At 40.0% G+C, this 13,412-nt stretch overlaps 1 protein-coding gene across 1 annotated transcript; it reads right to left on the bottom strand.

Moving 5' to 3' along the window:
• Positions 1-4,285: 4,285 nt before the first annotated feature.
• On the bottom strand, positions 4,286-12,834 carry C6H1orf162 (chromosome 6 C1orf162 homolog). Its single transcript, XM_090333965.1, has 6 exons — positions 12,675-12,834; positions 7,132-7,173; positions 5,501-5,558; positions 4,949-5,043; positions 4,665-4,714; positions 4,286-4,444 (listed from the first exon to the last, which is right to left on the bottom strand). Exons 1-6 carry the CDS (start codon positions 12,832-12,834, stop codon positions 4,286-4,288), a joined length of 564 nt encoding a protein of 187 aa, XP_090190091.1.
• Between the last annotated feature and the right edge of the window lie 578 nt (positions 12,835-13,412).

Below are 13,412 nucleotides of genomic sequence, written 5' to 3'. Positions count from 1 at the left end.
ATTCAAGTTGGTACCTAAACCAACTTGCTCTGTCCTGTGCAGTACGTGTCTTGTTTATCTTTAATTGTGTTGCACAGGTTGGTGGCAAACTTTTTGATAGACATTATCATCACATTATAGTTTTTATTACCATTTCTCTTGCTATGCTGAAGCTGGATAGCTTTTCATATGTTTCAGAACCATTATTTCCTTTTTTATAAATTGCTCCACCTATTGTTCAGTTTTCCTATTGTGATTTTTTCCTATTTTTTAAAAAATGTATATAAGAAAACTAGTTGTCTATGAGATGAGGTAACTATTCTCCATACTTTTCATTTGCTTTTTTGACATTCTAGTGGTATTTTTATGTCATTAGTTTTTTTTTCTGATTTCCAAGTTTTCTGTCATGTCAAAGGCATGCTTTACACTGAAATTATTTTTAAAATATTCTCCCATGGTTTTCTAGTAATGATTTTATAGTTAAATTTTTAGGTTAGTTTTCTTTTTGTCATTGCCATAACAACTATCTTGGAGAAACAACTTAAAAGGGGGAAAGGTTTCTTTTCGTTAACAGTTTCAGAAGTCTCAGTGTAAGATCAGCTGGACCCATTGTTTTGGGCCTATGAAGGAACAGTAAACCTTTAATAGCAGCTGCAAGAGCATCATGGTAGAAGAGAGGGTATGATGAAGTGGAGCTCTTTATCTCATGGCAGCCAGGCAACAAAGAAAAAAAAGATTTTGGAACAAGGTGTATTTTTGCAGAGCACACCTCCAGTGTCTTATTTTTCTGAGTTATACCTTCTACTTTCTTTCATTTCCCAAAAGTATCATCAAATTACAAATCTATGAAGAGATTAATCTACTCATTGGATTGGAGCACTCAGGATCTGTTGCTTCCCTCAAAGCTCATGAGCTGGTAACCAAGGCCAGATCACATGAGCTCTGGAGGTATTTCAGAATCAAATTTTCAAGTATTTGGAATTTATTTTGATATAGGAAGGAATGGTCCTATAGCTAATTTTTTTATTTTAATATAGAGAGGGGTTATAATTGCGTTCGCCAGATAGAAGGTGCATTACTTCTCATATACTGATAACCCTTCTCATGTTTTTGTCCCTATTTCCCTCCCCCCACCTCCTCCCCTCATCTTTTTCCCCCTTCCCTTTCTTATTTCAAATAAACAACCATATACAATATACCAAGTAACAAAGTCAGATTCTGTAACAATATGAGATTAACCAAAGCATAACAAAAGAGAAAAAAACATAGTATCTTAAGAACAACAATCACTCATAATAAGCTCTTAAGCCTCATCCTATATGGCCTTATGTATCTAGGGTTTGAACTATTGTAATCCTCTGCTAGGAGAGTCCTAGGTTTGTACTAATTATTACAAATGAGGGAAACCATTGAGCCTATGTTCCTTTGGGTCTGGCTTACTTCACTTAATATCATTTTTCCAAGTCTTTCCATTTCCTTACAAGTGGGGCAATGTCATTCTGAGGATAGCATAGAATTCCATTGTGTATAAATACCACATCTTCATGATCCAATCATCTACCGAGGGGCATCTGGGTTGGTTCCATATCTTTGCTATGGTAAATAGTGCTGCAATGAACATCATTGTGCTAATGGCTCTAGTATGTCCTTGTTTCTGGACCATTGGGTAAATGCCAAGTAGTGGGATTGCTGGGTTATAAGGGAGCTCTATGTTTAGTCTTTTGAGAAACTGCAATGCTGCTTTCCATAGTGGTTGAACAAGTTTATATTCCCACCAACAGTGTAGTAGTGATCCCTCCTGGCCACATCCCCACCAGCATCTGTTGTTACTAGATTTCTTTATCATTGTCATTCTAATTGGAGTGAGGTGGGATCTCAGAATTGTTTTGATTTTCATTTCTTTTATGGCCAGAGATGTCTAGCATTTCTTCATGTGTCTATATGCCATTCTTATTTCCTCTTCAGTGAAGTTTCTCTTTAAGTCTTTGGCCCGTCTTTTAATGGGATGGTTGTTTCTTTGAAAATTTGGTTTGGAGAGATTCAATTCTTTTAGCAGTAGATATATTTTAGATATGAGGCCTTTGTCTGTTGTATGGTTAGTGAAGATCTTCTCCCATTCTGTAGGCTTTCTATTTAACTTGCTAGCTATGTCCTCTGCCATACAGAAGCTCTGCAGTTTAATGCAGTCCCATCCATCTGTCCAAACTTTAATTCGTTGTGCTTCTGGGTCTTTATTAAGAAAGTTTTGACCTGTCTCAAGGAGGCTTAGTGTATCTCCAATTCCTTCTTGTAAGTTTTTAGGGTCTCTGCTTTTCTCTCGAGGTCTTTGATCCATTTGGAGTTAATCCTGGTGCAGGGTGACATAGAAGGACCCAACTTTAGTTTTCTGCAGGTGCTTAAACCAGTTCTGCCAGCACCACTTGTTGAAGAGGCTGTCTTTCTTCCATTCTATTTTTTAGCTCCCTTATCAAAGATTAGGTGGCCATAGGTCTGTGGGTTGATTTCTGGGTCTTCGCTTCTATTCCATTGATCCTCCGGCCTGTTCTTGTGCCAGTTCCAAGCTGTTTTAGTTACCATAGCTCTGTAATACAGTCTAAAGTTTATTGCTATTCCTCCAGTGCTGTTCTTTCTGCTAAAAATTGTTTTTGCTATATGAAGTCTTTTATTATTCCATATGAAATTTTGGATTATTTCTTCTATTTCTTTAAGGAATGACATTAGGATATTGATGGGTTTTGTACTGAATTTGTAGATATCCCTTGGCAAGATTGCCATTTTCACGATGTTAATTCTTCCAATCCCGGAGCATGGAAGATTTTTCCATTTCTTCACTTCTGCCTTAATTTCTTTTTTTTTCTGCTTTAATTTCTTTTTCAAGTTTTTAAAGTTTTCATCACAAAGGTCCTTTACATTCTTAGTTAATTTCTAAGTACTTTATTTTCTTTGAGGCTATTGCAAAAGGAGTTGCTTTCCTGATTGCTGCCTTGCTCCTCTCGTGGTTGGTATACAGGAAGGCGGTTGGTTTTTGAGGGTTAATTTTATACCCTGATACCTTGCCAAAGTTTTGAATCAATATAATTACATTTTTAAAGTGTTAACACCATTTAGTGAGTAAATCAGTCTCTTCCAACTTTATATGCCATTTTCATCACACTCTAAATTTCCTTTTGTGTTTTGATCTATTTTAGCTGTTTTATTCTATAAATCCGTAGATGTGTTTATTCATGCACCATAAGCATATTGCTTTAAATAATCATGTTTAGGAAAGCAGGTAATTTTAGTTAACTGTTAAGGCTAGACTTCCCACATTACTTTTATTTACTACAAACTTCTCTTTATGAATTTTCCTGGGTTGGATTTTTATCATTTTAAGAATTTTAGACTAAACTTATCTAGTAAAAAGTTAACTAATTTTCCCCTCTTTGGAAACACTAAGGATTAAACTTAGGGTCTTATGATTTTAGGCAGGCATAGCCCCAGCCCATTGTTAATACCTTTAATGGGATTTTCTATGCATAATTATTCATTGGGATATTGAAGAAGTCAATATTTAGATTCATCTTTATGCTTGCCTTTCATACTCTAGGAAGGAGATACAAACCCACGTTTGAATAGTGATCTATAAAATATGAACTTCATGCCAGGCACTGGTAGCTCATGCCTGTAATCTTAACTACTTAGAAGACTGAGCTCTGTGGATTAAGGTTTAAAGCCAGCCTGAGCAGAAAAATCTGAGAGACACTTTTCTCCAATTATCCAGCAAAAAGCCAGAAGAGGTGTGGCTCAAGTGGTAGAATACCAACCATGAGCAGGGAAAGCTCAGCAAAAGCCTAAGGGCTTGAATTCATGTTCTAGTACTGGCTCAAAAATGAAATAAAACATGGACTTCATATTTGTATAGAACTCTGGTCATGACTTCTGAAGGAGGTGACAAAAACAAGCTCATGAAGAAGGAGGCTATGTAGAGGGTTTGTGCCTTTACTTGAAAGTCTTGATTGTTCATTTGGTTGGTTCCTCCATGGTTGATCAGTGATGCTACAAATAAATTGTATTAAGTTCTGTCCCACACACTGTAGAAGGATGCTAAGAGCCCTTCAGGGAGCCATCCGTTGTCTGCTCAAGCAGAGGGAAGGGAAATCTTTTCTCTGGCTAAGAAAATGATCTAACATTGGTACTCAGGACTATGATAGTACTGCCAGATGATGCTTAAACAATCTTGAACTTTCACACAGGCCATGTCCCCAAATTTGTAAAAAGAAGAAAGAAAGGGGGGATTGGTATTCAGGGACTGAGAAGAATGAAAGCCTCATTGAGGACACAGCTGTGAGTTTGTCACTTTAACCTGAGTGTAGACAATGGGATCCAGGTCTGCAGGGCTGTTTTCAATCAAGTGACTGTTCTGTTCTTCTGAAGGCCTGAAAGTCATGCTGGCATAGGTGAGTGACTCTTTTTGTACCGTTGAAAGCTTTAGAGATAAAAAGAAAGTGAATTCAATTTGGAGCCAAAGATACTACTTGAGAAGCAACCTGAAAGCTTCAGTAAGAGAACCCAACAAGATGAGAACTCAAAAGAAGCACATGCCTACAGTTCAGAAAGAGACACCACTATTTCAGTAGACAATGCAGAAGAAAGGGAAATCCCAGTCACTGAGACTTTCCAGTGCCCTGGAAACATGACAGTCTTACCCTGGTAGGAGAATCTGAGTGAGAATCCAGGGTCTGGGGACTGGAGTGACCTACAATAAGTTCCAGGAAGAAAAACATATCTCACCCAGGGGGCCTGGAGGAGTGGGGGAGTCTTTTCAACCTTGGGTAAAGTGGGGAGCAGGAGGCATTGGGGGTGGTGAGGAGGGAAGGGAGATCAGGGAAGGTGGGCTAACAGGATTCATCTCACTCCACCTCCTCCCTCTCACTGGCTCCTGTCCTCAGTGGCAACGAGAAGATGCAGGCATTCCTCAGACATCACTTACACCTTCTACAGCCCTTCAAGATGAGAAAGACAAAGGCTTGTAGCAGCAGGGTCAGTAGAACTCCAACAAAAAAGGCCAAGATTAAATGTTCTTTTCTGTTTTGATAAAGGAAAGAAAGGAGCAGATGAATTGCTGGGCCTTTTGAAGCCCTTTCTGAAAACCAAGTGCAACTTTCCTGTCTCTGGGTAAGCCGTTGGATTTTCACCCTCACCCACTGGTCAATATTTTGCTTTTGATTATGAGGCATTTGGTTCCTCAGTGAAAGCTGTGAGTTTTCTCCTTTTCCTGCCCTCCAGCAAATCCACGTTTCACCTGTCTGCTCCCTCCCACCCCCGAGTATATTGGGTGAGTCCAGGGATTTCTGTATCTCCTGAAGCTTGGAGGCACTGAATTGAAACTGCACTCCCAAGCTCAAATCCTGTTTTAGTAGTTCTGCTACTTCTGGTCCCATTTCCCCATATTCCCATTTCTAGTACCCATCGCCTTAATACTATCAACAGTAAACCTAGTGCCATGAGACTCAGGATGAAATGATGGAGTGAATGCCTTTACTTGGGGTGACATGGAAGGCAAGGCTCAGAGGTGATTGGTGGGACTGTCATCAAGGTGTCTGCAAGAGAAGATGGAAGGCATCAGTGAAGCATGAACCGAGCACTGGTGGCTCACACCTGTAATCCTAGCTACTCAGGAGGCTGAGACCTAAGGATCATGATTCAAAGCCACCCTGGGCACTAAAGTCTATGAGACACTTATCTCCAATTAACCACCAGAAAATAAGTGGTGTTGTGGCTCAAGTGGTAGAGTGCTAGCCTTGAGCTGAAGAGCTCAGGGACAGGGCCCAGGCCCACAGTCCAAGCCCCATGACTGACAACAACACAACAACAACAACAAAACCAAAAACCAGAAATACAGGTGGGGCTCAAAGTGGCAGAACATTATCCTTGAGCAAAAAAGCTTGTGAAGTGCCTAGGCCCTCAGTTCAGCTCCACAACTGACACATGCGTGTGCATGTATGCACACACACACACACACACACACACACACACACACACACAGCTGTAGCTCAAGTGATATAATGACAGGTTTGAGTAAAAAAGCACAAATTCTGAGTTCAAGCCTTAATACCAGCACCAAAAAAAAATTAAAAATAAATAAAAATTTGGACCTTAAAATAACTGGCCAGGGTCTAAGTTCCAAAAGGGGCCAGGAGTTTGGCCTACTGGTAGAGTGCTTGTCTAGCATGCACAAAGCCCTGCATCCCTGGATTCAAGTCCTCAGTACTCAAGAAAAAAACTGGAAGTGGTACTGTGGCTCAAGTGGTAGAGCACTGGCCTTGAGAAAGTCAAAGGACAGTATCCAGGCTCTGAGTTCAAGCCCCAGGACTGGCAAAAAAAAAAGTTCCAAAAAAATCATTGAATAGACATCCAAAAGAAATGAGCTTAGTGTGTTGAAGCACCATCAGTCTTTTAGACAAACACATCTCAAGTGTTTCCCCTCAAAGCTCTTAGCAGGAGCACTGGGAGACATTCTGCCCATGCCCAACCAAGACTCTCCACCTGGGAGCAAGAATGCACAGTGACACTCAAAGTCAGTGCTTTCCAAAGTCCTAAGGACTTTGTCCTTGGACACTGCTACCTTTTTCTGCTTGTTTGCAGGGTGACTATTCATGGTGGCTGTCCTACATAGCCAGTGTTTTCTCCAGAGCCCACACCACATACTGGAAGAGAAGTAGACTAGAGTCTTGGACACCGCCCAGCCTAGTCTGCTCAGAGCTACAGATCCAAGTGGTTTTTCCTTTTGTATTTTTTTTTTTAATTTCTGGTGCCTGGCTTGAACTCAGGGCTTGGGTGCTACCTCTCAACTCTTGTGCTCAAGGCTAGCAAGCTACCACTTTGAGCCAGAGATACATTTAACCACCTTTTGGTAGTTCATTGGAGATTAGAGTCTCATGGACTTTCCTGTCTGAGCTGGCTCTGAACTATGATCCTCAGATCTCAGCCTCCTGAGTAGCGAGGATTACAGGTATGAGCCACCAGTGCCTGGCCGCTTTCCAGTTTTTGTATCATTGTAGATTCTGTATTATGTTAAATCCTGATTCTTCTCAGTCCTATGTAGATCTCCTGCACAACTCATTGTCTTTGAGTTAGCGCTCAGGCAACTGACAATGCTCATCTCAAACTCACCGATTTGGGGTTTAGAGGGACTTCTTCCCATGCTGTCTTCCCCTGAAAATAAAACAAGTACTTTTCTTAGCTTGGCATGAGGTCAGCTGATAAAATGTGTTCAAGAGCCACCACTGGTCTCCAACTTTACTTGGTGTGGTTACCACAGCTTGGCCACCAGTCCTCAGTTTTGGAGGTCTAGCAATTGTGTTGGGAGCCAGAGTAGAATCAAATTGTACCTTGATTTGCATCAGACCATGGCTTTATTTTCTTATTGTTTTATGGCCTTATTCTGTTTAAATTACCTGAGATTTACCATATGAATGTAACAGTTGGAAGTTCCCTGGTTTCAAGAAGGGATATAGGCGGGAGTTGACAATAAACGAGGCAGTCTTTACTTGGGCTGCAGACATCCCGGACCCAGTGTGTCTGTCTCTCTTCTATTTTTTCCTAGTCCTTGCCCCCTATTTCAGGAACCCCAATCTGCGAACCCTGGTTTGCTGCCGGCTGGCCCCGGTACAATTGGATCTCTTAAGGCGCTAAGAATTGACTGACTAATCTAGATTGGATTCCCATCAACCAACTCACAACAGGAAGGATGTATAAACAGAACAGTGTAAGGAAAATAGTGGCAATGCCTAGGACATAAAAGAATACTAACTAAAATAATTCTGCTTGGTAGGTATTAGGTTACAATTAAGTGTAAGAGACAATGGATGGATGATTTTATGACTACATGTGACTCAGGTCTACCTCTATATTCCCTGGAAATTCCAGGTAAAACTATGACACAGCTTGTCTTTGCTATAGATGGTTCTGCTCTGTTTGCTATGATATCTCTTCTATACCTTTCTTCTTTTAGTCAGAAAGTATGGAGGCAGAAAAGCACAGCAATACCATCTAAATGCCTACTACCAAACTGTTAATACTACTGTTAATAGTATCTTCCCTTTTCTTTATCCCATCTACCTACTATCTTTCATCTATCAGCTATGTTATTCTCTGGGCATACCTACCAATGATAAAATTGACTTGATAATTTAGACACAGTAAGAGATTAACAACAATAAGTAAAATGAAATGTAATAGTTATATCAACATACTGCAATAAAAGGGTTAGGTTTTTTTGTTTTCTGGTACTTAGGCTTAAACTCAGGGCCATGAACTCTTGCTCAGCTTTTTCATTCAAGGCAAGTGCTCTACTTTTTGAGCCACACCTCCTTCGCTTTTTTCCCCCATATTGTAGATAAGAGTCTCTCAGATTTATCTCTCCAGGCTGGTTCAAATTGTGATCCTCAGTTCTCAGCCTCCTGAATAGCTGGAGTTGCACGTGTGAGCCATCTGTACAAAGCAAGCTTCTTTTAAAAACTTATGATTATTTCTAGACATTTCCATTTAATTATTTTCAGGTCATAATTGACCACAAGTGACTAAAACCACAGATTAAAGTAAACTAACTACTGTTTGTATCTGTACTATAACTCACATTAATCAGTTCCCCACTTATTGATATAAATGGTTCCAAATTTATTTAAATAAATAACAACACATAAAACCTAGGGCATATCCTCAATTATTTTTGGTGGCCATATTTTTAATTTTATAGTGCCTGCAGGCCATATAAGCCCCAGGAAATCATTGGTATATGATAAGACACGTTTCTCATCAGCTGTCTGTGATTTGTAATTTTGTATATGGAGCAGCAGTGATATTATAAATATCCAATGGCAAAATTTTTGGCTCTACTATTTCTGCTGGTGTGTGTGTGGGTGCGTGCGCGCGTGTGCATGCACATGAATGTGTATGTGCTGGTAGTGGATCTTGAACTCAGGACCTAGGAGCTGTCGCTTAACTTTTTCACTCAAGGCTGGTACCACTTGAACCTCAGCACCACTTCCAGCATTCTGGTGATTAACTGGAGAGTAAAGTATCACAGACTTTTTCCTGCTCTGGCTGACTTCAAACCACAGCCCTCAGATCTCAGCCTCTGGAGTAGCTGAGACAATGGATGTGATTCACTGGGAGCCCAGCAATTTCTGCTGAATTTTAAGGTAATTTATTTAGTTAGCAAATGCCACCAACTTCCTGTGTATTAATTGTTCAGATCTCAAAAGTTAATTTCCAAGTCCTTGGACATGGGCAGGGTGAGGGCAAGGATTTCTAATCACCAACTAGCAGTCACAACAGCAGTAATAGTAGCACTATAAAATACCACACAATTCACCAAACATTTTTAGACTCGGTAGTATGGGATACAAAAGAGCCAGTCGGGTACGGTGGGACATGCCTATAATCCTAGGCCGAGACAGGAACATTTCAAGTTTCAGACCAGACTCTGGGCTACATAGTAAGACCCTGTCTAAAGACAGACAGAGAATTTTGGTGCAGTCTGAGCCATGAAAACAAGAAGCCCACAGTCCACAACAGAATCAACAGGAAATTTTTCTAGAACTCTTTATTCCTTTTTGAATTTATGACCATAATCTTAGCCACATAATATTATGATGTAAGTGTGTATCCTTAAAAAAATTAAGGTATAAACTGTAATAAAGTATGAGCTTATGCTAAACCTTATCATTGGGCATATTCAGAATCAACAGTAACATCTGCTACATCAATAACCTTGACCTTCCTGCTTGGGGATGCACAACTATCCCAGTGAAATGTTACCACCTAAAATAGTTAGGCCACCGCACCCGAAAGACCATTGCACAGGGCTAGGGTAGATAAAAGCTCCTTTCATATTTAAGCCAAGAGAAAACAGGAGGCATATTTCCCTTTGAAGACAACAATATGAATGTTTAACAAAAGCATAAAGTTAAAATGGAAACAGTGCTATAAATACTGTTCTATCTGGCACTGGAGAATCTTAATCATCACTATTAAATCCATCAACGAAATGCAGCCTCCCAAATACAAACCTAAACCTGACCCCCACCCAATAAAGAAAAAAATAACAGAAACCACTAACAGATCACTTGATATTTCTGTGATTATTTTATCTAGATTTAAAAGTATGTGGTAAATGTATTTACCCTTCAAGAAAAAATCCAGTCATAAGATGCAGAACTCTGAATTTACTGGCCTCTGTTACTTATCCGATTTTTCAGAAATGACAACCCCTGACAGTGCTGCCAATTGTTGCAAAGATCTGGTCTAAGTTGCAGGATAGACTTCCTCTTTCAGGTCATTGCCACATTATGAAATATCCTCTAAACAGTGCGAAATGTTTTCCTATCCTTTTACACATGAATGTTGGAACATAAGGGGATAAGCCAAGTGCATTTCTCAAGTATTTATTGTTTACTTCACTCACTTTTCCCAATGTGATATAAAGTACCTTAGTCTAATAATACAATTGAATGTATTTCATACAGTGTGGCTTGTCACTGTGACTAAGGAACTTAGAACTGCATCTAATCTAGGCCGGGAGTTTGGCCTAGTGGTTAAAGTGCTTGCCTAGCATGCATGAAGACCCGGGTTCGATTCCTCGGTACCACATACATAGAAAAAAGTCGGAAGTGGTGCTGAGGCTCAAGTGGTAGAGCTCTAGCCTTGAGAAAGTCCAAGGACAGTGCTCAGGCCCTGAGCTCAAGCCCAGGACTGGCAAAAAAAAAAAAAAAAGAACTGCATCTAATCTAACCAGGGAGATGAAGCTAACAAAAATGAAGTGTGGGTAATGGAAGATTAAAAACTTCTTGGCTGCTGGGTGCTGGTGGCTACTCAGGAGGCTGAAATCTGAGAACCATGGTTTAAGTCCAGCAATCACAGACAGTAAAAAAAAAGAAAAATGGGGAGATTCTTCTCTCCAATAAGCCAGCAAAAACTAGAAGTAGAAGCATGGCTCATGTGGCAGAGAAACAGTCTTGAGTGAAGAAGCTAAGAGACAATGCCCAGGAGCTGAGTTAAAGCCTCAACACTGGCACAGAAAAACAAAACAATAATAAAACAAACAAACAAAAAAGCCAAAGCAACATCAAATCCTTGCTGAGGCCAGGTTTGTAACCATAGGTAACCCCAAACCAGAGATCTGAGGATCATGATTCAAAACTAGCCTGGCAGAAAAATCAGTAAGACTCTTATCTCAAATTAACCTTCAAAACCCCAGAAGTGGAGGTATGGCTGAATACCAGAGTACCAGCCCTGAGTGGAAAACCAAGTGAGGGTGAGAGGCCCTGAGTTCACACCCTAGGACTTACACAAAAACAAACAAAATCCCTTGCTATGTGGATGAAGAGTATGTTCAGGGTAATGAGATTTTTTTTAGAAGTGGAAGGAAATATTTCTTTACGTTTGTTATAAAATAATATTAATTGGCCCAGGAGTGTGGCCTACTGGTAGAGTGCTCACCTAGCATGCACGAAGCCTGGGGTTCAATTATCCAGAGCCACATACACAGGAAAAACAAAACAACAACAACAACAACAACAAAAACAAACTAGAAGTGGTGCTGTGGCTCCAGTGGCAGAGTGCTAGCCTTGAGCAAAGTGTCCAAGGAAATTACAATAAAAAAAAAAACAAAAAAAAGTGTCCAAGGATAGTACTCAGGCCCTGAGTTCAAGCCCCAGAACTAGCAAAAACAATACTAATAAGTTTACTTATCAGATAGACACTATAGGCCAAACAGAATTTGTTGCCAGGATTCAAGTAATATATCTGTGGGATCTCAGTGTGGTTCAGGAAAAGGCCCATTTGGAGAGGACAGGGATGATGGTTAAATAGATGAATTAGCATGAAGTGGTGGAGGTCTTTAAATACAAATAAAAGATATATAGCCTCATATGGCTTAGGGATTGGGCTACCTCTTGAGAAATGCATCATTAGGTGATCTTGTGTGACCATCATGGAATGAACTTGCACAAACCTTGATGGTACAGGTTAATCATTTGATGTTACATCATCCTGATGCAACCAAGAGATAAACATAAGGTGAATACCACAAAGTTTAAACATAAGGAGTACACTTTAAATTCATAATCAAAACAATAGCATAAACCTGAAACAGTCATTTATTATCATATTCAGGCATTAGGCACCATACAGTCTTTGCTGTACTTTTATACAAGTGAGTATAGTGGATTTACACAAACCACCGCAGACATATGAGGAGTGCTCTGTGGTATCACAATAGCCAAAGTCCCTAGTAATAGTTTCCAGCTCTTAATATAATCTTATAGAACCACAATTATATAATCAGTCTACAGTTGATTGCACCATTAGATGGTGCATGACTGTATTTAAATTTAATAAAATAAGAAACCACATATAGAAAAGCTGGAAATGGTGCTGTGGTAGAGTGCTAGCCTTGAGGTAAAAGCCCAAGGACAGTGTTCAGGCCCTGAGTTCAACCCATAGGACTGGCAAAAAAAAAAAAAGCCACTAAATCACTAAATTTCCTTTTTTAAAAGTTTATTTTGGTAATGCTAAATTAACTCAGAGCCTTGTGCTTGCTAGGCAGGCACTCTACCACTGTAGCCATGGCTCCCAAACTTTTTTGGCTCTAGTCAAATTTTGGGTAGGATCCTGGTTTGCCTACAGCTGGCCTGAGACCATTGTCTTCTTACCTATACTTCCCATGTAGGTGAGACCACAGGTCACAGGTACCCACTGCCATGCCTGACTTAATGGTTGAGATGAGGTCTTGCTTTTGCCTGAGCTGGTCTTGAACCCACTATCCTCACAATCCCTGCCTCCTGAGAAATTAGCATTACAGGTTTCCTGCATTATCACAACAGGCCCTAAATGTTTCTGACTGTGATATAACATGGCATTGTCTTTAAGGGAGAATATACTATGTCATATGAGAAACTGTGGGTAGAGAGAGACAAAGAAATGAATTAGCAGGATATGGAAATAGTGTATCATTTTGTAAGGATGTGGGCAACAGAAGTGAGAAGAGACCATAGATATGGTAAGATTGGAAGACAAAGAAATGTGACCAAACGTGGGCAAGAACAGAATGAGTCAATGGTTACTTCAAGCTTTTGAACATCAACAGCTGAGAAGAATCATGCTTACTCACTACAAAGATACTTATTGAACATTTCACTATAGAGCTGAGATTTGCTATCATGAGTTTTAAAAATTACCTGTAGAAACTAGGCAGAGGTGGCTTATGCCTGTAATCCTAGCTACTCAGGAGGCTGAGATATGAGGATTACAGTTTGAAGCCAGCCCAGGACAGGGAAGTCCATGAGAATTATCTCCAATTGAGCACCAGAAAACTGAGAGTTGAGCTGTGGCTCAAGTGATAGAACACTAACTTTGAGGCCGGGAATGTGGCCTAGTGGTAGAATGCTTGC

Source organism: Megascapheus bottae, chromosome 6, assembly GCF_031878675.1.
Source record: "Megascapheus bottae isolate mThoBot1 chromosome 6, mThoBot2.hap1, whole genome shotgun sequence".
NCBI classification, from domain to species: domain Eukaryota; kingdom Metazoa; phylum Chordata; class Mammalia; order Rodentia; family Geomyidae; genus Megascapheus; species Megascapheus bottae.
The sequence above is the reverse complement of the archived record's forward strand: the minus strand, read 5'-3'. Positions and strand labels throughout refer to the sequence as shown.